Source organism: Hemiscyllium ocellatum, chromosome X (genome assembly GCF_020745735.1).
Source record: "Hemiscyllium ocellatum isolate sHemOce1 chromosome X, sHemOce1.pat.X.cur, whole genome shotgun sequence".
In the NCBI taxonomy this organism is placed as follows: domain Eukaryota; kingdom Metazoa; phylum Chordata; class Chondrichthyes; order Orectolobiformes; family Hemiscylliidae; genus Hemiscyllium; species Hemiscyllium ocellatum.
Genome location: NC_083453.1, coordinates 5,629,256 through 5,650,816, shown reverse-complemented (window position 1 = coordinate 5,650,816; position 21,561 = coordinate 5,629,256). Strand labels below are relative to the sequence as shown.

The 21,561-nt window shown below is 52.5% G+C and overlaps 1 protein-coding gene across 1 annotated transcript in view; it reads right to left on the bottom strand.

Annotated features, from left to right (window-relative positions):
- Positions 1-21,561, bottom strand: part of LOC132805843 (nck-associated protein 1-like) — a 165,090-nt gene that overhangs the window by 53,667 nt on the left and 89,862 nt on the right. Inside the window, exon 16 of the mRNA XM_060821150.1 lies at positions 19,088-19,233. Within this exon, the coding sequence (XP_060677133.1) occupies positions 19,088-19,233 (146 nt within the window). The remainder of the gene's footprint in view (positions 1-19,087; positions 19,234-21,561) is intronic.

The window sequence follows — 21,561 nt, the reverse complement described above, 5'->3', positions numbered from 1 at the left end:
TAGGGTAGATTGGCCATGCTAAATTGTCCCATAGTGCCCAGGGATGTGCAGGTTAGGGTGGATTGGTCATGCTAAATTGTCCCATAGTGCCCAGGGATGTGTAGGTTAGGGTGGATTGGCCATGCTAAATTGTCCCATAGTGTCCAGGGATGTGCAGGTTAGGGTGGATTGGCCATGCTAAATTGTCCCATAGTGCCCAGGGATGTGCAGGTTAGGGTGGATTGGCCATGCTAAATTATCCCATAGTGTCCAGGGATGTACAGGTTAGGGTGGATTGGCCATGCTAAATTGTCCCATAGTGCCCAGGGATGTGCAGGTTAGGGTGGATTGGCCATGCTAAATTGTCCCATAGTGCCCAGGGATGTACAGGTTAGGGTGGATTGGCCATGCTAAATTGTCCCATAGTGCTCAGGGATGTGCAGGTTAGGGCAGATTGACCGTGCTAAATTGTCCCATAGTGCCCGGGGATGTGCAGGTTAGGGTGGATTGGCCATGCTAAATTGTCCCATAGTGCCCAGGGATTTACAGGTTAGGGTGGATTGGCCATGCTAAATTGTCCCATAGTGCCCAGGGATGTGCAGGTTAGGGTGGATTGGCCATGCTAAATTGTCCCATAGTGTCCAGGGATGTACAGGTTAGGGTGGATTGGCCATGCTAAATTGTCCCATAGTGCCCAGGGATGTGCAGGTTAGGGTGGATTGGCCATGCTAAATTGTCCATAGTGCCCAGGGATGTACAGGTTAGGGTGGATTGGCCATGCTAAATTGTCCCATAGTGCCCAGGGATGTGTAGGTTAGGGTGGATTGGCCATGCTAAATTGTCCCATAGTGCCCAGGGATGTGAAGGTTAGGGTGGATTGGCCGTGCTAAATTGTCCCATAGTGCCCAGGGATGTGCAGGTTAGGGTGGATTGGTCGTGCTAAATTGTCCCATAGTGCCCAGGGATGTGCAGGTTAGGGTGGATTGGTCGTGCTAAATTGTCCCATAGTGCCCAGGGATGTGTAGGTTAGGGTGGATTGGCCGTGCAAAATTGTCCCATAGTGCCCAGGGATGTGTAGGTTAGGGTGGATTGGCCATGCTAAATTATCCCATAGTGCCCAGGGATGTGCAGGTTAGGGTGGATTGGTCATGCTAAATTGTCCCATAGTGCCCAGGGATGTGTAGGTTAGGGTGGATTGGCCATGCTAAATTGTCCCATAGTGCCCAGGGATGTGTAGGTTAGGGTGGATTGGCCATGCTAAATTATCCCATAGTGCCCAGGGATGTGCAGGTTAGGGTGGATTGGTCATGCTAAATTGTCCCATAGTGCCCAGGGATGTGTAGGTTAGGGTGGATTGGCCATGCTAAATTGTCCCATAGTGCCCAGGGATGTGCAGGTTAGGGTGGATTGGTCATGCTAAATTGTCCCATAGTGCCCAGGGATGTGTAGGTTAGGGTGGATTGGCCATGCTAAATTGTCCCATCGTGCCCAGGGATGTGCAGGTTAGGGTGGATTGGACATGCTAAATTGTCCCATAGTGCCCAGGGATGTGCAGGTTAGGGTGGATTGGCCATGCTAAATTATCCCATAGTGTCCAGGGATGTGCAGGTTAGGGTGGATTGGCCATGCTAAATTATCCCATAGTGTCCAGGGATGTGCAGGTTAGGGTGGATTGGCCATGCTAAATTGTCCCATAGTGCCCAGGGATGTGCAGGTTAGGGTGGATTGGCCGTGCTAAATTGTCCCATAGTGCCCAGGGATGTGCAGGTTAGGGTGGATTGGTCATGCTAAATTGTCCCATAGTGCCCGGGGATGTGCAGGTTAGGGTGGATTGGTCATGCTAAATTGTCCCATAGTGCCCAGGGATGTGTAGGTTAGGGTGGATTGGCCATGCTAAATTGTCCCATCGTGCCCAGGGATGTGCAGGTTAGGGTGGATTCGCCATGCTAAATTATCCCATAGTGCCCAGGGATGTGCAGGTTAGGGTGGATTGGTCGTGCTAAATTGTCCCATAGTGCCCAGGGTTGTGAAGGTTAGGGTGGATTGGCCGTGCTAAATTGTCCCATAGTGTCCAGGGATGTGCAAGTTAGGGTGGATTGGTCGTGCTAAATTGTCCCATAGTGCCCAGGGATGTGCAGGTTAGGGTGGATTGGTCGTGCTAAATTGTCCCATAGTGCCCAGGGATGTGTAGGTTAGGGTGGATTGGCCATGATAAATTATCCCATAGTGTCCAGGGATGTGCAGGTTAGGGTGGATTGGCCATGCTAAATTGCCCCATAGTGTCCAGGGATGTGCAGGTTAGGGTGGATTGGCCATGCTAAATTGTCCCATAGTGCCCAGGGATGTGCAGGTTAGGGTGGAATCGCCATGCTAAATTGTCCCATAGTGCCCAGCGATGTGCAGGTTAGGGTGGATTGGCCATGATAAATTATCCCATAGTGCCCAGGGATGTGCAGGTTAGGGTGGATTGGCCATGCTAAATTGTCCCATAGTGTCCAGGGATGTGCAGGTTAGGGTGGATTGGCCATGCTAAATTGTCCCATAGTGCCCAGGGATGTGCAGGTTAGGGTGGATTCGCCATGCTAAATTGTCTCATAGTGTCCAGGGATGTGCAGGTTAGGGTGGATTGGCCGTGCTAAATTGTCCCATAGTGCCCAGGGATGTGCAGGTTAGGGTGGATTGGCCATGCTAAATTGTCCCATAGTGCCCAGGAATGTGCAGGTTAGGGTGGATTGGTCGTGCTAAATTGTCCCATAGTGCCCAGGGATGTGTAGGTTAGGGTGGATTGGCCGTGCTAAATTGTCCCATAGTGCCCAGGGATGTGCAGGTTAGGGCAGATTGACCGTGCTAAATTGTCCCATAGTGCCCAGGGATGTGGAGGTTAGGGTGGATTGGCCGTGCTAAATTGTCCCATAGTGCCCAGGGATGTGCAGGTTAGGGTGGATTGGTCGTGCTAAATTGTCCCATAGTGCCCAGGGATGTGCAGGTTAGGGTGGATTGGTCGTGCTAAATTGTCCCATAGTGCCCAGGGATGTGTAGGTTAGGGTGGATTGGCCGTGCAAAATTGTCCCATAGTGCCCAGGGATGTGTAGGTTAGGGTGGATTGGCCATGCTAAATTATCCCATAGTGCCCAGGGATGTGCAGGTTAGGGTGGATTGGTCATGCTAAATTGTCCCATAGTGCCCAGGGATGTGTAGGTTAGGGTGGATTGGCCATGCTAAATTGTCCCATAGTGCCCAGGGATGTGTAGGTTAGGGTGGATTGGCCATGCTAAATTATCCCATAGTGCCCAGGGATGTGCAGGTTAGGGTGGATTGGTCATGCTAAATTGTCCCATAGTGCCCAGGGATGTGTAGGTTAGGGTGGATTGGCCATGCTAAATTGTCCCATAGTGCCCAGGGATGTGCAGGTTAGGGTGGATTGGTCATGCTAAATTGTCCCATAGTGCCCAGGGATGTGTAGGTTAGGGTGGATTGGCCATGCTAAATTGTCCCATCGTGCCCAGGGATGTGCAGGTTAGGGTGGATTGGACATGCTAAATTGTCCCATAGTGCCCAGGGATGTGCAGGTTAGGGTGGATTGGCCATGCTAAATTGTCCCATAGTGTCCAGGGATGTGCAGGTTAGGGTGGATTGGCCATGCTAAATTATCCCATAGTGTCCAGGGATGTGCAGGTTAGGGTGGATTGGCCATGCTAAATTGTCCCATAGTGCCCAGGGATGTGCAGGTTAGGGTGGATTGGCCGTGCTAAATTGTCCCATAGTGCCCAGGGATGTGCAGGTTAGGGTGGATTGGTCATGCTAAATTGTCCCATAGTGCCCGGGGATGTGCAGGTTAGGGTGGATTGGCCATGCTAAATTGTCCCATAGTGCCCAGGGATGTGTAGGTTAGGGTGGATTGGCCATGCTAAATTGTCCCATCGTGCCCAGGGATGTGCAGGTTAGGGTGGATTGGACATGCTAAATTGTCCCATAGTGCCAGGGATGTGCAGGTTAGGGTGGATTGGCCATGCTAAATTATCCCATAGTGTCCAGGGATGTGCAGGTTAGGGTGGATTGGCCATGCTAAATTATCCCATAGTGTCCAGGGATGTGCAGGTTAGGGTGGATTGGCCATGCTAAATTGTCCCATAGTGCCCAGGGATGTGCAGGTTAGGGTGGATTGGCCGTGCTAAATTGTCCCATAGTGCCCAGGGATGTGCAGGTTAGGGTGGATTGGTCATGCTAAATTGTCCCATAGTGCCCGGGGATGTGCAGGTTTGGGTGGATTGGCAATGCTAAATTGTCCCGTAGTGCCCAGGGATGTGTAGGTTAGAGTGGATTGGCCATGCTAAATTGTCCCATAGTGCCAGGGATGTGCAGGTTAGGGTGGATTGGCCATGATAAATTATCCCATAGTGTCCAGGGATGTGCAGGTTAGGGTGGATTGGCCATGCTAAATTGCCCCATAGTGTCCAGGGATGTGCAGGTTAGGGTGGATTGGCCATGCTAAATTGTCCCATAGTGCCCAGGGATGTGCAGGTTAGGGTGGAATCGCCATGCTAAATTGTCCAATAGTGCCCAGCGATGTGCAGGTTAGGGTGGATTGGCCATGATAAATTATCCCATAGTGTCCAGGGATGTGCAGGTTAGGGTGGATTGGCCATGATAAATTATCCCATAGTGTCCAGGGATGTGCAGGTTAGGGTGGATTGGCCATGCTAAATTGCCCCATAGTGTCCAGGGATGTGCAGGTTAGGGTGGATTGGCCATGCTAAATTGTCCCATAGTGCCCAGGGATGTGCAGGTTAGGGTGGAATCGCCATGCTAAATTGTCCCATAGTGCCCAGCGATGTGCAGGTTAGGGTGGATTGGCCATGATAAATTATCCCATAGTGCCCAGGGATGTGCAGGTTAGGGTGGATTGGCCATGCTAAATTGTCCCATAGTGTCCAGGGATGTGCAGGTTAGGGTGGATTGGCCATGCTAAATTGTCCCATAGTGCCCAGGGATGTGCAGGTTAGGGTGGATTCGCCATGCTAAATTGTCTCATAGTGTCCAGGGATGTGCAGGTTAGGGTGGATTGGCCATGCTAAATTGTCCCATAGTGCCCAGGGATGTGCAGGTTAGGGTGGATTGGCCATGCTAAATTGTCCCATAGTGCCCAGGAATGTGCAGGTTAGGGTGGATTGGTCGTGCTAAATTGTCCCATAGTGCCCAGGGATGTGTAGGTTAGGGTGGATTGGCCGTGCTAAATTGTCCCATAGTGCCCAGGGATGTGCAGGTTAGGGCAGATTGACCGTGCTAAATTGTCCCATAGTGCCCAGGGATGTGGAGGTTAGGGTGGATTGGCCATGCTAAATTGTCCCATAGTGCCCAGGGATGTGCAGGTTAGGGTGGATTGGCCGTGCTAAATTGTCCCATAGTGCCCAGGGATGTGTAGGTTAGGGTGGATTGGCCATGCTAAATTATCCCATAGTGCCCAGGGATGTGCAGGTTAGGGTGGATTGGTCATGCTAAATTGTCCAATAGTGCCCAGGGATGTGTAGGTTAGGGTAGATTGGCCATGCTAAATTGTCCCATAGTGCCCAGGGATGTGCAGGTTAGGGTGGATTGGTCATGCTAAATTGTCCCATAGTGCCCAGGGATGTGTAGGTTAGGGTGGATTGGCCATGCTAAATTGTCCCATAGTGTCCAGGGATGTGCAGGTTAGGGTGGATTGGCCATGCTAAATTGTCCCATAGTGCCCAGGGATGTGCAGGTTAGGGTGGATTGGCCATGCTAAATTATCCCATAGTGTCCAGGGATGTACAGGTTAGGGTGGATTGGCCATGCTAAATTGTCCCATAGTGCCCAGGGATGTGCAGGTTAGGGTGGATTGGCCATGCTAAATTGTCCCATAGTGCCCAGGGATGTACAGGTTAGGGTGGATTGGCCATGCTAAATTGTCCCATAGTGCTCAGGGATGTGCAGGTTAGGGCAGATTGACCGTGCTAAATTGTCCCATAGTGTCCAGGGATGTACAGGTTAGGGTGGATTGGCCATGCTAAATTGTCCCATAGTGCCCAGGGATGTGCAGGTTAGGGTGGATTGGTCATGCTAAATTGTCCCATAGTGCCCAGGGATGTACAGGTTAGGGTGGATTGGCCATGCTAAATTGTCCATAGTGCCCAGGGATGTACAGGTTAGGGTGGATTGGCCATGCTAAATTGTCCCATAGTGCCCAGGGATGTGCAGGTTAGGGTGGATTCGCCATGCTAAATTATCCCATAGTGCCCAGGGATGTGCAGGTTAGGGTGGATTGGTCGTGCTAAATTGTCCCATAGTGCCCAGGGTTGTGAAGGTTAGGGTGGATTGGCCGTGCTAAATTGTCCCATAGTGTCCAGGGATGTGCAAGTTAGGGTGGATTGGTCGTGCTAAATTGTCCCATAGTGCCCAGGGATGTGCAGGTTAGGGTGGATTGGTCGTGCTAAATTGTCCCATAGTGCCCAGGGATGTGTAGGTTAGGGTGGATTGGCCGTGCTAAATTGTCCCATAGTGCCCAGGGATGTGTAGGTTAGGGTGGATTGGCCATGCTAAATTATCCCATAGTGCCCAGGGATGTGCAGGTTAGGGTGGATTGGTCATGCTAAATTGTCCCATAGTGCCCAGGGATGTGTAGGTTAGGGTGGATTGGCCATGCTAAATTGTCCCATAGTGCCCAGGGATGTGTAGGTTAGGGTGGATTGGCCATGCTAAATTATCCCATAGTGCCCAGGGATGTGCAGGTTAGGGTGGATTGGTCATGCTAAATTGTCCCATAGTGCCCAGGGATGTGTAGGTTAGGGTGGATTGGCCATGCTAAATTGTCCCATAGTGCCCAGGGATGTGCAGGTTAGGGTGGATTGGTCATGCTAAATTGTCCCATAGTGCCCAGGGATGTGTAGGTTAGGGTGGATTGGCCATGCTAAATTGTCCCATCGTGCCCAGGGATGTGCAGGTTAGGGTGGATTGGACATGCTAAATTGTCCCATAGTGCCCAGGGATGTGCAGGTTAGGGTGGATTGGCCATGCTAAATTATCCCATAGTGTCCAGGGATGTGCAGGTTAGGGTGGATTGGCAATGCTAAATTATCCCATAGTGTCCAGGGATGTGCAGGTTAGGGTGGATTGGCCATGATAAATTGTCCCATAGTGCCCGGGGATGTGCAGGTTAGGGTGGATTGGCCGTGCTAAATTGTCCCATAGTGCCCAGGGATGTGCAGGTTAGGGTGGATTGGTCATGCTAAATTGTCCCATAGTGCCCGGGGATGTGCAGGTTAGGGTGGATTGGCAATGCTAAATTGTCCCGTAGTGCCTAGGGATGTGTAGGTTAGAGTGGATTGGCCATGCTAAATTGTCCCATAGTGCCCAGCGATGTGCAGGTTAGGGTGGATTGGCCATGATAAATTATCCCATAGTGTCCAGGGATGTGCAGGTTAGGGTGGATTGGCCATGCTAAATTGCCCATAGTGTCCAGGGATGTGCAGGTTAGGGTGGATTGGCCATGCTAAATTGTCCCATAGTGCCCAGGGATGTGCAGGTTAGGGTGGAATCGCCATGCTAAATTGTCCCATAGTGCCCAGGGATGTGCAGGTTAGGGTGGATTGGCCATGATAAATTATCCCATAGTGTCCAGGGATGTGCAGGTTAGGGTGGATTGGCCATGATAAATTATCCCATAGTGTCCAGGGATGTGCAGGTTAGGGTGGATTGGCCATGCTAAATTGCCCCATAGTGTCCAGGGATGTGCAGGTTAGGGTGGATTGGCCATGCTAAATTGTCCCATAGTGCCCAGGGATGTGCAGGTTAGGGTGGAATCGCCATGCTAAATTGTCCCATAGTGCCCAGCGATGTGCAGGTTAGGGTGGATTGGCCATGATAAATTATCCCATAGTGCCCAGGGATGTGCAGGTTAGGGTGGATTCGCCATGCTAAATTGCCCCATAGTGTCCAGGGATGTGCAGGTTAGGGTGGATTGGCCATGCTAAATTGTCCCATAGTGCCCAGGGATGTGCAGGTTAGGGTGGAATCGCCATGCTAAATTGTCTCATAGTGTCCAGGGATGTGCAGGTTAGGGTGGATTGGCCATGCTAAATTGTCCCATAGTGCCCAGGGATGTGCAGGTTAGGGTGGATTGGTCGTGCTAAATTGTCCCATAGTGCCCAGGGATGTGTAGGTTAGGGTGGATTGGCCGTGCTAAATTGTCCCATAGTGCCCAGGGATGTGTAGGTTAGGGTAGATTGGCCATGCTAAATTGTCCCATAGTGCCCAGGGATGTGCAGGTTAGGGTGGATTGGTCATGCTAAATTGTCCCATAGTGCCCAGGGATGTGTAGGTTAGGGTGGATTGGCCGTGCTAAATTGTCCCATAGTGCCCAGGGATGTGCAGGTTAGGTGGATTGGCCATGCTAAATTGTCCCATAGTGCCCAGGGATGTGCAGGTTAGGGTGGATTGGCCATGCTAAATTATCCCATAGTGTCCAGGGATGTGCAGGTTAGGGTGGATTGGCCATGCTAAATTATCCCATAGTGTCCAGGGATGTGCAGGTTAGGGTGGATTGGCCATGCTAAATTGTCCCATAGTGCCCAGGGATGTGCAGGTTAGGGTGGATTGGCCGTGCTAAATTGTCCCATAGTGCCCAGGGATGTGCAGGTTAGGGTGGATTGGTCATGCTAAATTGTCCCATAGTTCCCGGGGATGTGCAGGTTAGGGTGGATTGGCAATGCTAAATTGTCCCGTAGTGCCTAGGGATGTGTAGGTTAGGGTGGATTGGCCATGCTAAATTGTCAAATAGTGCCCAGCGATGTGCAGGTTAGGGTGGATTGGCCATGCTAAATTATCCCATAGTGCCCAGGGATGTGCAGGTTAGGGTGGATTGGCCATGCTAAAATGCACCATAGTGTCCAGGGATGTGCAGGTTAGGGTGGATTGGCCATGCTAAATTGTCCCATAGTGCCCAGGGATGTGCAGGTTAGGGTGGAATCGCCATGCTAAATTGTCCCATAGTGCCCAGCGATGTGCAGGTTAGGGTGGATTGGCCATGCTAAATTGCCCCATAGTGTCCAGGGATGTGCAGCTTAGGGTGGATTGGCCATGCTAAATTGTCCCATAGTGCCCAGGGATGTGCAGGTTAGGGTGGAATCGCCATGCTAAATTGTCCCATAGTGCCCAGCGATGTGCAGGTTAGGGTGGATTGGCCATGATAAATTATCCCATAGTGTCCAGGGATGTGCAGGTTAGGGTGGATTGGCCATGATAAATTATCCCATAGTGTCCAGGGATGTGCAGGTTAGGGTGGATTGGCCATGCTAAATTGCCCCATAGTGTCCAGGGATGTGCAGGTTAGTGTGGATTGGCCGTGCTAAATTGTCCCATAGTGCCCAGGGATGTGCAGGTTAGGGTGGAATCGCCATGCTAAATTGTCCCATAGTGCTCAGGGATGTGCAGGTTAGGGCAGATTGACCGTGCTAAATTGTCCCATAGTGCCCGGGGATGTGCAGGTTAGGGTGGATTGGCCATGCTAAATTGTCCCATAGTGCCCAGGGATTTACAGGTTAGGGTTGATTGGCCATGCTAAATTGTCCCATAGTGCCCAGGGATGTGCAGGTTAGGGTGGATTGGCCATGCTAAATTGTCCCATAGTGTCCAGGGATGTACAGGTTAGGGTGGATTGGCCATGCTAAATTGTCCCATAGTGCCCAGGGATGTGCAGGTTAGGGTGGATTGGCCATGCTAAATTGTCCCATAGTGCCCAGGGATGTACAGGTTAGGGTGGAATGGCCATGCTAAATTGTCCCATAGTGCCCAGGGATGTGTAGGTTAGGGTGGATTGGCCATGCTAAATTGTCCCATAGTGCCCAGGGATGTGCAGGTTAGGGTGGATTGGCCATGCTAAATTATCCCATAGTGCCCAGGGATGTGCAGGTTAGGGTGGATTGGTCGTGCTAAATTGTCCCATAGTGCCCAGGGATGTGTAGGTTAGGGTGGATTGGCCGTGCTAAATTGTCCCATAGTGCCCAGGGATGTGCAGGTTAGGGTGGATTGGTCGTGCTAAATTGTCCCATAGTGCCCAGGGATGTGCAGGTTAGGGTGGATTAGTCGTGCTAAATTGTCCCATAGTGCCCAGGGATGTGTAGGTTAGGGTGGATTGGCCGTGCTAAATTGTCCCATAGTGCCCAGGGATGTGCAGGTTTGGGCAGATTGACCGTGCTAAATTGTCCCATAGTGCCCAGGGATGTGTAGGTTAGGGTGGATTGGCCATGCTAAATTGTCCCATAGTGCCCAGGGATGTGCAGGTTTGGGTGGATTGGCCGTGCTAAATTGTCCCATAGTGCCCAGGGATGTGTAGGTTAGGGGGGATTGGTCATGCTAAATTGTCCCATAGTGCCCAGGGATGTGCAGGTTAGGGTGGATTGGCCATGCTAAATTGTCCCATAGTGCCCAGGGATGTGCAGATTAGGGTGGATTGGTCATGCTAAATTGTCCCATAGTGCCCAGGGATGTGTAGGTTAGGGTTGATTGGCCATGCTAAATTGTCCCATCGTGCCCAGGGATGTGCAGGTTAGGGTGGATTGGCCATGCTAAATTGTCCCATAGTGCCCAGGGATGTGCAGGTTAGGGTGGATTGGCCATGCTAAATTGTCCCATAGTGTCCAGGGATGTGCAGGTTAGGGTGGATTGGCCATGCTAAATTATCCCATAGTGCCCAGGGATGTGCAGGTTAGGGTGGATTGGCCGTGCTAAATTGTCCCATAGTGCCCAGGGATGTGCAGGTTAGGGTGGATTGGACATGCTAAATTGTCCCATAGTGCCCGGGGATGTGCAGGTTAGGGTGGATTGGCAATGCTAAATTGTCCCGTAGTGCCTAGGGATGTGTAGGTTAGGGTGGATTGGCCATGCTAAATTGTCCCATAGTGCCCAGCGATGTGCAGGTTAGGGTGGATTGGCCATGATAAATTATCCCATAGTGTCCAGGGATGTGCAGGTTAGGGTGGATTGGCCATGCTAAATTGCCCATAGTGTCCAGGGATGTGCAGGTTAGGGTGGAATCGCCATGCTAAATTGTCCCATAGTGCCCAGCGATGTGCAGGTTAGGGTGGATTGGCCATGATAAATTATCCCATAGTGCCCAGGGATGTGCAGGTTAGGGTGGATTGGCCATGCTAAATTGCCCCATAGTGTCCAGGGATGTGCAGGTTAGGGTGGATTGGCCATGCTAAACTGTCCCATAGTGCCCAGGGATGTGCAGGTTAGGGTGGAATCGCCATGCTAAATTGTCCCATAGTGCCCAGGGATGTGCAGGTTAGGGTGGATTGGCCGTGCTAAATTGTCCCATAGTGCCCAGGGATGTGCAGGTTAGGGTGGATTGGTCATGCTAAATTGTCCCATAGTGCCCGGGATGTGCAGGTTAGGGTGGATTGGCCATGCTAAATTATCCCATAGTGTCCAGGGATGTGCAGGTTAGGGTGGATTGGCAATGCTAAATTATCCCATAGTGTCCAGGGATGTGCAGGTTAGGGTGGATTGGCCATGATAAATTGTCCCATAGTGCCCGGGGATGTGCAGGTTAGGGTGGATTGGCCGTGCTAAATTGTCCCATAGTGCCCAGGGATGTGCAGGTTAGGGTGGATTGGTCATGCTAAATTGTCCCATAGTGCCCGGGGATGTGCAGGTTAGGGTGAATTGGCAATGCTAAATTGTCCCGTAGTGCCTAGGGATGTGTAGGTTAGAGTGGATTGGCCATGCTAAATTGTCCCATAGTGCCCAGCGATGTGCAGGTTAGGGTGGATTGGCCATGATAAATTATCCCATAGTGTCCAGGGATGTGCAGGTTAGGGTGGATTGGCCATGCTAAATTGCCCCATAGTGTCCAGGGATGTGCAGGTTAGGGTGGATTGGCCATGCTAAATTGTCCCATAGTGCCCAGGGATGTGCAGGTTAGGGTGGAATCGCCATGCTAAATTGTCCCATAGTGCCCAGGGATGTGCAGGTTAGGGTGGTTTGGCCATGATAAATTATCCCATAGTGTCCAGGGATGTGCAGGTTAGGGTGGATTGGCCATGATAAATTATCCCATAGTGTCCAGGGATGTGCAGGTTAGGGTGGATTGGCCATGCTAAATTGCCCCATAGTGTCCAGGGATGTGCAGGTTAGGGTGGATTGGCCATGCTAAATTGTCCCATAGTGCCCAGGGATGTGCAGGTTAGGGTGGAATCGCCATGCTAAATTGTCCCATAGTGCCCAGCGATGTGCAGGTTAGGGTGGATTGGCCATGATAAATTATCCCATAGTGCCCAGGGATGTGCAGGTTAGGGTGGATTGGCCATGCTAAATTGCCCCATAGTGTCCAGGGATGTGCAGGTTAGGGTGGATTGGCCATGCTAAATTGTCCCATAGTGCCCAGGGATGTGCAGGTTAGGGTGGAATCGCCATGCTAAATTGTCTCATAGTGTCCAGGGATGTGCAGGTTAGGGTGGATTGGCCATGCTAAATTGTCCCATAGTGCCCAGGGATGTGCAGGTTAGGGTGGATTGGTCGTGCTAAATTGTCCCATAGTGCCCAGGGATGTGTAGGTTAGGGTGGATTGGCCGTGCTAAATTGTCCCATAGTGCCCAGGGATGTGTAGGTTAGGGTAGATTGGCCATGCTAAATTGTCCCATAGTGCCCAGGGATGTGCAGGTTAGGGTGGATTGGTCATGCTAAATTGTCCCATAGTGCCCAGGGATGTGTAGGTTAGGGTGGATTGGCCGTGCTAAATTGTCCCATAGTGCCCAGGGATGTGCAGGTTAGGTGGATTGGCCATGCTAAATTGTCCCATAGTGCCCAGGGATGTGCAGGTTAGGGTGGAATCGCCATGCTAAATTGTCCATAGTGCCCAGCGATGTGCAGGTTAGGGTGGATTGGCCATGATAAATTATCCCATAGTGCCCAGGGATGTGCAGGTTAGGGTGGATTGGCCATGCTAAATTGCCCCATAGTGTCCAGGGATGTGCAGGTTAGGGTGGATTGGCCATGCTAAATTGTCCCATAGTGCCCAGGGATGTGCAGGTTAGGGTGGAATCGCCATGCTAAATTGTCTCATAGTGTCCAGGGATGTGCAGGTTAGGGTGGATTGGCCATGCTAAATTGTCCCATAGTGCCCAGGGATGTGCAGGTTAGGGTGGATTGGTCGTGCTAAATTGTCCCATAGTGCCCAGGGATGTGTAGGTTAGGGTGGATTGGCCGTGCTAAATTGTCCCATAGTGCCCAGGGATGTGTAGGTTAGGGTAGATTGGCCATGCTAAATTGTCCCATAGTGCCCAGGGATGTGCAGGTTAGGGTGGATTGGTCATGCTAAATTGTCCCATAGTGCCCAGGGATGTGTAGGTTAGGGTGGATTGGCCGTGCTAAATTGTCCCATAGTGCCCAGGGATGTGCAGGTTAGGTGGATTGGCCATGCTAAATTGTCCCATAGTGCCCAGGGATGTGCAGGTTAGGGTGGATTGGCCATGCTAAATTATCCCATAGTGTCCAGGGATGTGCAGGTTAGGGTGGATTGGCCATGCTAAATTATCCCATAGTGTCCAGGGATGTGCAGGTTAGGGTGGATTGGCCATGCTAAATTGTCCCATAGTGCCCAGGGATGTGCAGGTTAGGGTGGATTGGCCGTGCTAAATTGTCCCATAGTGCCCAGGGATGTGCAGGTTAGGGTGGATTGGTCATGCTAAATTGTCCCATAGTTCCCGGGGATGTGCAGGTTAGGGTGGATTGGCAATGCTAAATTGTCCCGTAGTGCCTAGGGATGTGTAGGTTAGGGTGGATTGGCCATGCTAAATTGTCAAATAGTGCCCAGCGATGTGCAGGTTAGGGTGGATTGGCCATGATAAATTATCCCATAGTGTCCAGGGATGTGCAGGTTAGGGTGGATTGGCCATGCTAAAATGCACCATAGTGTCCAGGGATGTGCAGGTTAGGGTGGATTGGCCATGCTAAATTGTCCCATAGTGCCCAGGGATGTGCAGGTTAGGGTGGAATCGCCATGCTAAATTGTCCCATAGTGCCCAGCGATGTGCAGGTTAGGGTGGATTGGCCATGCTAAATTGCCCCATAGTGTCCAGGGATGTGCAGCTTAGGGTGGATTGGCCATGCTAAATTGTCCCATAGTGCCCAGGGATGTGCAGGTTAGTGTGGAATCGCCATGCTAAATTGTCCCATAGTGCCCAGCGATGTGCAGGTTAGGGTGGATTGGCCATGATAAATTATCCCATAGTGTCCAGGGATGTGCAGGTTAGGGTGGATTGGCCATGCTAAATTGCCCCATAGTGTCCAGGGATGTGCAGGTTAGTGTGGATTGGCCGTGCTAAATTGTCCCATAGTGCCCAGGGATGTGCAGGTTAGGGTGGAATCGCCATGCTAAATTGTCCCATAGTGCTCAGGGATGTGCAGGTTAGGGCAGATTGACCGTGCTAAATTGTCCCATAGTGCCCGGGGATGTGCAGGTTAGGGTGGATTGGCCATGCTAAATTGTCCCATAGTGCCCAGGGATTTACAGGTTAGGGTTGATTGGCCATGCTAAATTGTCCCATAGTGCCCAGGGATGTGCAGGTTAGGGTGGATTGGCCATGCTAAATTGTCCCATAGTGTCCAGGGATGTACAGGTTAGGGTGGATTGGCCATGCTAAATTGTCCCATAGTGCCCAGGGATGTGCAGGTTAGGGTGGATTGGCCATGCTAAATTGTCCCATAGTGCCCAGGGATGTACAGGTTAGGGTGGAATGGCCATGCTAAATTGTCCCATAGTGCCCAGGGATGTGTAGGTTAGGGTGGATTGGCCATGCTAAATTGTCCCATAGTGCCCAGGGATGTGCAGGTTAGGGTGGATTGGCCATGCTAAATTATCCCATAGTGCCCAGGGATGTGCAGGTTAGGGTGGATTGGTCGTGCTAAATTGTCCCATAGTGCCCAGGGATGTGTAGGTTAGGGTGGATTGGCCGTGCTAAATTGTCCCATAGTGCCCAGGGATGTGCAGGTTAGGGTGGATTGGTCGTGCTAAATTGTCCCATAGTGCCTAGGGATGTGCAGGTTAGGGTGGATTAGTCGTGCTAAATTGTCCCATAGTGCCAGGGATGTGTAGGTTAGGGTGGATTGGCCGTGCTAAATTGTCCCATAGTGCCCAGGGATGTGCAGGTTTGGGCAGATTGACCGTGCTAAATTGTCCCATAGTGCCCAGGGATGTGTAGGTTAGGGTGGATTGGCCATGCTAAATTGTCCCATAGTGCCCAGGGATGTGCAGGTTTGGGTGGATTGGCCGTGCTAAATTGTCCCATAGTGCCCAGGGATGTGTAGGTTAGGGGGGATTGGTCATGCTAAATTGTCCCATAGTGCCCAGGGATGTGCAGGTTAGGGTGGATTGGCCATGCTAAATTGTCCCATAGTGCCCAGGGATGTGCAGATTAGGGTGGATTGGTCATGCTAAATTGTCCCATAGTGCCCAGGGATGTGTAGGTTAGGGTTGATTGGCCATGCTAAATTGTCCCATCGTGCCCAGGGATGTGCAGGTTAGGGTGGATTGGCCATGCTAAATTGTCCCATAGTGCCCAGGGATGTGCAGGTTAGGGTGGATTGGCCATGCTAAATTATCCCATAGTGTCCAGGGATGTGCAGGTTAGGGTGGATTGGCCATGCTAAATTATCCCATAGTGCCCAGGGATGTGCAGGTTAGGGTGGATTGGCCGTGCTAAATTGTCCCATAGTGCCCAGGGATGTGCAGGTTAGGGTGGATTGGACATGCTAAATTGTCCCATAGTGCCCGGGGATGTGCAGGTTAGGGTGGATTGGCAATGCTAAATTGTCCCGTAGTGCCTAGGGATGTGTAGGTTAGGGTGGATTGGCCATGCTAAATTGTCCCATAGTGCCCAGCGATGTGCAGGTTAGGGTGGATTGGCCATGATAAATTATCCCATAGTGTCCAGGGATGTGCAGGTTAGGGTGGATTGGCCATGATAAATTATCCCATAGTGTCCAGGGATGTGCAGGTTAGGGTGGATTGGCCATGCTAAATTGCCCCATAGTGTCCAGGGATGTGCAGGTTAGGGTGGAATCGCCATGCTAAATTGTCCCATAGTGCCCAGCGATGTGCAGGTTAGGGTGGATTGGCCATGATAAATTATCCCATAGTGCCCAGGGATGTGCAGGTTAGGGTGGATTGGCCATGCTAAATTGCCCCATAGTGTCCAGGGATGTGCAGGTTAGGGTGGATTGGCCATGCTAAACTGTCCCATAGTGCCCAGGGATGTGCAGGTTAGGGTGGAATCGCCATGCTAAATTGTCCCATAGTGCCCAGGGATGTGCAGGTTAGGGTGGATTGGCCGTGCTAAATTGTCCCATAGTGCCCAGGGATGTGCAGGTTAGGGTGGATTGGTCATGCTAAATTGTCCCATAGTGCCCGGGGATGTGCAGGTTAGGGTGGATTGGCAATGCTAAATTGTCCCGTAGTGCCTAGGGATGTGTAGGTTAGGGTGGATTGGCCATGCTAAATTGTCCCATAGTGCCCAGCGATGTGCAGGTTAGGGTGGATTGGCCATGATAAATTATCCCATAGTGTCCAGGGATGTGCAGGTTAGGGTGGATTGGCCATGCTAAATTGCCCCATAGTGTCCAGGGATGTGCAGGTTAGGGTGGATTGGCCATGCTAAATTGTCCCATAGTGCCCAGGGATGTGCAGGTTAGGGTGGAATCGCCATGCTAAATTGTCCCATAGTGCCCAGCGATGTGCAGGTTAGGGTGGATTGGCCATGATAAATTATCCCATAGTGTCCAGGGATGTGCAGTTTAGGGTGGATTGGCCATGACAAATTATCCCATAGTGTCCAGGGATGTGCAGGTTAGGGTGGATTGGCCATGCTAAATTGCCCCATAGTGTCCAGGGATGTGCAGGTTAGGGTGGATTGGCCATGCTAAATTGTCCCATAGTGCCCAGGGATGTGCAGGTTAGGGTGGAATCGCCATGCTAAATTGTCCATAGTGCCCAGCGATGTGCAGGTTAGGGTGGATTGGCCATGCTAAATTGTCTCATAGTGTCCAGGGATGTGCAGGGTAGGGTGGATTGGCCGTGCTAAATTGTCCCATAGTGCCCAGGGATGTGCAGGTTAGGGTGGAACGGCCGTGCTAAATTGTCCCATAGTGCCCAGGGATGTGCAGGTTAGGGTGGATTGGCCGTGCTAAATTGTCCCATAGTGCCCGGGGATGTGCAGGTTAGGGTGGATTGGCAATGCTAAATTGTCCCATAGTGCCTAGGGATGTGTAGGTTAGGGTGGATTGGTCGTGCTAAATTGTCCCATAGTGCCCAGGGATGTGCAGGTTAGGGTGGATTGGTCGTGCTAAATTGTCCCATAGTGCCCAGGGATGTGTAGGTTAGGGTGGAATCGCCATGCTAAATTGTCTCATAGTGTCCAGGGATGTGCAGGTTAGGGTGGATTGGCCGTGCTAAATTGTCCCATAGTGCCCAGGGATGTGTAGGTTAGGGTGGATTGGCCGTGCTAAATTGTCCCATAGTGCCCAGGGATGTGTAGGTTAGGGTGGATTGGCCATGCTAAATTATCCCATAGTGCCCAGGGATGTGCAGGTTAGGGTGGATTGGTCATGCTAAATTGTCCCATAGTGCCCAGGGATGTGTAGGTTAGGGTGGATTGGCCATGCTAAATTGTCCCATAGTGCCCAGGGATGTGCAGGTTAGGGTGGATTGGTCATGCTAAATTGTCCCATAGTGCCCAGGGATGTGTAGGTTAGGCTGGATTGGCCATGCTACATTGTCCCATCGTGCCCAGGGATGTGCAGGTTAGGGTGGATTGGCCATGCTAAATTGTCCCATAGTGCCCAGGGATGTGCAGGTTAGGGTGGATTGGCCATGCTAAATTATCCCATAGTGTCTACGGATGTGCAGGTTAGGATCAATTAGCAATGGGAAGTCCAGGGTTATAGGGATAGGATAGGGGGTGGATCTGGTTGGGATGATTTTCGGAGGGTCGGTGTGGACTCAATGGGCTAAATGGCTGACTTCCACACTGTCGGGATTCTATGATTTGGAATATTGTGAGCAGTGTTGGGGCCCTGTGTCTCAGGAAGGATGTGCTGGCCTTGGAGGGGGTTTATAAGAATGATCCTGGGGATGAGGGGCTTGTCATATGAGGAGGGGTTGAGGAATCTGGGTCTGTACTCGATGGAGTTTGGAATGATGAGGGGAATGTGATTACAGATTACTGAGAGGCCTGGACAGAGTGAACATGGAGAAGATGTTTCCACTCGGAGGAGAGACTGGGACCCAAGGCCACAGCCTCAGAGTGAAGGGACGACCCTTTAGTACGGAGATAGGGAGGAAGTTCATCAGCCAGAGGGTGGGGAATCTGTGGGACCCATTGCTGCAGAGAGCTGTGGAGGCCGGGTCACTGAGTGTGGTTAGGACCGAGACAGATCGGTTCTTGATTAGTAATGGGGTCAAGGGTTACAGGGATGAAGGCAGGGGAATGAGGCTGAGAAACATGTCAGCCATGATCACATGGCAGAGCTGACCCGATGGGCCGAATGGCCTAATTCTGCTCCCATGTCTGATGGTCTGATGGACCAGCGTATGTCAGGAATGTAGTTGCTGTCAACTGGGGAGAAGTGAGGGGAGTTAAACACAAAAGTAGGAAGGCCATGCTCCTGTAATACAGGATTCTAGTGCAACCACATCTGAAATAAATTGGGTGGTCATGATCACTGTGCTAACAGGAGGACGTTACCGCATTGGAAGCAGTTCAGAGAAGGTTTCCCAGGCTAATCCCTGGAATGAGTGGATTGCCTCATGAGGAAAGACTGGACAGGGTAGGCCTATATCCTCTGGAGTTTAGTAGACTCTGAGGTGACTGAGTTGAACCGTATAAGATCCTGAGGGAACGTGACCAGGTGGAATCGCCCTGGAGGGATCGCAGGACATCCTCCCGCTCTGGATTGGGATGTTGGCCTGGCAGTCACAGGTCAACCTGAGGAGGAGAGAGGGGCCTCTGTCACTTGGTAACACTACTCAGGGGCTTTGGGCTTGGGTGCTGGATTACCAGAAAGCAGGGTCTGGGTGTCGTCATCATGTACCAACCAGAAGAGGGTGAGGTCAGCTGTCTCCTCCAACAGAACGGGCAAATTGTCCAGCAGCTCCGTGTGGAAGACGATGGTGTTCATCAGGGAAGCGAGTTTCAAGTTTTCACGAAGGATCAATGGAGTTTTGGCAACGCTGGTATAGGCCTGGAATACAGTGGGAAAATGGCGGAACTCACTCACTCACTCACGCTGAGGAAGGACGCCACGATGGCAAGTTGGCAAACCCCGCCAGCCCACAATCCAATCCGACCCGATCGCGTTCTGTCGCTGGATCAGATCCCCGGACATCCCCTTTTGTGAACACATCACCACACTCCATCACAGCCCATGGCACTTCATTGCTCCTTCACCCTGCCATCAACATGTCTGCTCTGCTCACTGCCATCACTCACATCACACCCCGAATGTGTGGCACAACGCTAGTGTCCCTAACTCAGAGCTAGGGGGCCGAGGATCAAGTCCAACCTGCTCCACACCAATATTGCAGATCAGACAGCTCATCGCTCTCAGTGGCAAAATATGCTCTCAGACCTGAATACAGGAAAATCACGGGTAACTTTTCAGGATAGTACTGAGGGAGTGCCGCACTGTCGGAGGGTCAGTGCTGAGGGAGTGCCGCACTGTCGGAGGGTCAGTGCTGAGGGAGTGCCGCACTGTCGGAGGGTCAGTGCTGAGGGAGTGCCACGCTGTCAGAGGGTCAGTGCTGAGGGAGTGCCGCACTGTCGGAGGGTCAGTGCTGAGGGAGTGCCGCACTGTCGGAGGGTCAGTGCTGAGGGAGTGCCGCACTGTCGGAGGGTCAGTGCTGAGGGAGTGCCGCACTGTCGGAGGGTCAGTGCTGAGGGAGTGCCGCACTGTCGGAGGGTCAGTGCTGAGGGAGTGCCGCACTGTCGGAGGGTCAGTGCTGAGGGAGGGCTGCACTGTCGGAGGGTCAGTGCTGAGGGAGTGCCGCACTGTCGGAGGGTCAGTGCTGAGGGAGGGCTGCACTGTCGGAGGGTCAGTACTGAGGGGGTGCCGCACTGTCGGAGGGTCAGTACTGAGGGAGTGGGCACTGTTGGAAGGTCAGTGCTGAGGGAGTGCCGCACTGTCGGTGGGTCAGTACTGAGGGAGTGCCACGCTGTCAGAGGGTCAGTGCTGAGGGAGTGCCGCACTGTCGGAGGGTCAGTGCTGAGGGAGTGCCGCACTGTCAGAGGGTCAGTACTGAGGGAGTGCCACACTGTTGGAGGGTCAGTGCTGAGGGAGTGCTCCCCTGTGAGAGGGTCAGTGCTGAGGGAGTGCTGCACTGTCGGAGGGTCAGTACTGAGGGAGTGGGCACTGTTGGAGGGTCAGTGCTGAGAGAGTGCCGCACTGTCGGTGGGTCAGTACTGAGGGAGTGCCACGCTGTCAGAGGGTCAGTGCTGAGGGAGTGCCGCACTGTCGGAGGGTCAGTGCTGAGGGAGTGCCGCACTGTCAGAGAGTCAGTGCTGAGCGAGTGCCGCACTGTCAGAGGGTCAGTACTGAGGGAGTGCCACACTGTTGGAGGGCCAGTGCTGAGGGAGTGCTCCCCTGTGAGAGGGTCAGTGCTGAGGGAGTGCTGCACTGTCGGAGGGTCAGTGCTGAGGGAGTGCCGCGCTGTCGGAGGGTCAGTGCTGAGGGAGTGCTGCACTGTCAGAGGGTCAGTGCTGAGGGAGTGCCGCACTGTCAGAGGGTCAGTGCTGAGGGAGTGCCGCACTGTCGGAGGGTCAGTGCTGAGGGAGTGCCGCACTGTCAGAGAGTCAGTGCTGAGCGAGTGCCGCACTGTCAGAGGGTCAGTGCTAAGGGAGCGCCGCACTGTCGGAGGGTCAGTACTGAGGGAGTGTCGCACTGTTGGAGGGTCAGTACTGAGGGAGTGCCGCACTGTCGTAGGGTCAGTGCTGAGGGAGTGTCACACTGTCGGACGGTCAGTGCTGAGGGAATGCCGCACTGTCGGAGGGTCAGTACTGAGGGAGTGCCGCACTGTTGGAGGATCAGTGCTGAGGGAGTGCAGCGCTGGCAGAGGGTCAGTGCTAAGGGAGCGCCGCACTGTCGGAGGGTCAGTACTGAGGGAGTGTCGCACTGTCGGAGGGTCAGTACTGAGGGAGTGGGCACTGTCGGAGGGTCAGTGCTGAGGGAGTGCTCCCCTGTGAGAGGGTCAGTGCTGAGGGAGTGCTGCACTGTCGGAGGGTCAGTGCTGAAGGAGTGCCGCGCTGTCAGAGAGTCAGTGCTGAGCGAGTGCCGCACTGTCAGAGGGTCAGTGCTAAGGGAGCGCCGCACTGTCGGAGGGTCAGTACTGAGGGAGTGTCGCACTGTTGGAGGGTCAGTACTGAGGGGGTGCCGCACTGTCGTAGGGTCAGTGCTGAGGGAGTGTCACACTGTCGGACGGTCAGTGCTGAGGGAATGCCGCACTGTCGGAGGGTCAGTACTGAGGGAGTGCCGCACTGTTGGAGGATCAGTGCTGAGGGAGTGCAGCGCTGGCAG